This window comes from Cyphomyrmex costatus, unplaced genomic scaffold (genome assembly GCF_001594065.2).
Source record: "Cyphomyrmex costatus isolate MS0001 unplaced genomic scaffold, Ccosl1.0 scaffold254, whole genome shotgun sequence".
NCBI classification, from domain to species: Eukaryota; Metazoa; Arthropoda; class Insecta; order Hymenoptera; family Formicidae; genus Cyphomyrmex; species Cyphomyrmex costatus.
Window position 1 is genome coordinate 150,594 of NW_017276629.1, and position 1,699 is coordinate 152,292.

The window sequence follows — 1,699 nt, forward strand, 5'->3', positions numbered from 1 at the left end:
GTGTGTGTGTGTGTGTGTGTGATGCGCGTGCGCGCGTATTATTTTTAAAATAAATCCTGGTTTATTAGTTAATTAAAATATAGGAGATCAAAGAGAAATTCTAATTATTTATTTAATATTAAGCTTTACCTGAACATTAGGTGAAAAAAGATGTTCCAATATTTGGGAACAATTAATTTTTTCTAGCTGCTTATTATCGAGTGCTTTTACATTATTCAATAGGTTTGATATTAAGCCACTTGTCTTTTCAGACAATTTTTCCAAATCGTGTAACATCATATTTCGTTTTCGTATATATTGTATATTTTCATTTAAACTATTTTTCCACACTAAAACCCATGTTATATCGATCAATTTCAGATGTACAAAATTTTCAACAAATAAATTAAAAAAATAATATGGTTCTAACTTGATACAATCTCTGTATCTTCAACATCTGCCAACCGTTGTTTTGAAGATTTGGTAACAGGCGCTGAAGAAGCGCATTTTATTAAAGACTGTTTTTTATCAAATAATTCTGCTTTAATTTTTTTTAAATGTTCTTTCTCTTGCCTAAAAGAAGAATAAAAAAAAATTAATGTTAGACAATGTATAATATTAATAATAATAGATTATAAGAATGGGCGATACAACAAAGATATTTAAAATATCAATATTTTTAGATTTTTCCTTGATATTTTGTATTTCAATACTGATATGTATTAACATTTAAACAGAAAAATCAAATTTTTGATCAATCCGTTAAGCATGTATTAGTTTAATAACGATTGGATTGAAAGTTGATTAATCAGAATGTACTAAATTTTAGATTAATTTCTATGTCTTGTGCATAGTGTGCACTGAACATGACAACATTTGTTGCACAATAAGGACATGTTCAGACGTGTATAATATAGCATAATTTAAATTTTGAATTCTTCAAATTCTGATTAAAATAGTTTTAAAATAGATCAAAAAGATCGATGAAATAGTGTCAAAAACAATTTCCATAATTTTTACAAAAAAAATCGTTGAACATTGATACATATATCAATACACATATTGGCGTACATATCGCTTAAAAACAGAAATATCGGATCCATACCGATATTAGCAATATCACAAATTATCCAACCAATATTTTGATGTATCAACATTTCTGCTCCTATAATACATTATAATACAAAAAATATCAAGAATTTTTCTATATTGCCCATCTCTAATAGATTATATCAAGAGAAATTTAATTAAAAAATATTACGCTAATAGAAAATTCGCATCTTTTTCCATTTGTATGTAATTTCTATGACGACTCAATATATCAGAATTGATAGTTGCTATGGACTGCTGTAGGTATGTTTTAACCAAGTCATTTGCAAGACTTGGTTTCGGTGCAAATATAACTTCATATTCACCTGAAATGATTAATAAAACTAAATATATTATGACCAGAATATTTAATTTTGTATTTTATACAAAAATAAAAAAATTTTAATGAAATCAATATATTTCTAAGAATTATTAAGCCAAATAGAAAATAGATTTTGCAAAGTATCTGCTACAGATATTACTAGTAGAATACATTAGAAGTAGAAATTCAAATAAAAATTAAATTCCAAGTAGAATTTATAGTAATAACTCATTGTGTAATGAGTGGTGATTAGTTGTTTATTGTGCGACGTGAGCGCGCTATAGACAATTATGACGCAGCCCCCCCCCC

The 1,699-nt window shown here is 26.5% G+C and overlaps 1 protein-coding gene across 1 annotated transcript in view; it reads right to left on the reverse strand.

Moving 5' to 3' along the window:
- LOC108774404 (dim gamma-tubulin 6) overlaps positions 1-1,699 on the reverse strand; it is a 4,877-nt gene that overhangs the window by 1,740 nt on the left and 1,438 nt on the right. The window contains exons 3-5 of the mRNA XM_018540498.1: positions 1,241-1,394; positions 410-558; positions 130-329 (exon numbers count right to left, since the gene is read on the reverse strand). Of these exons, the coding sequence (XP_018396000.1) occupies positions 130-329; positions 410-558; positions 1,241-1,394 (503 nt within the window). The remainder of the gene's footprint in view (positions 1-129; positions 330-409; positions 559-1,240; positions 1,395-1,699) is intronic.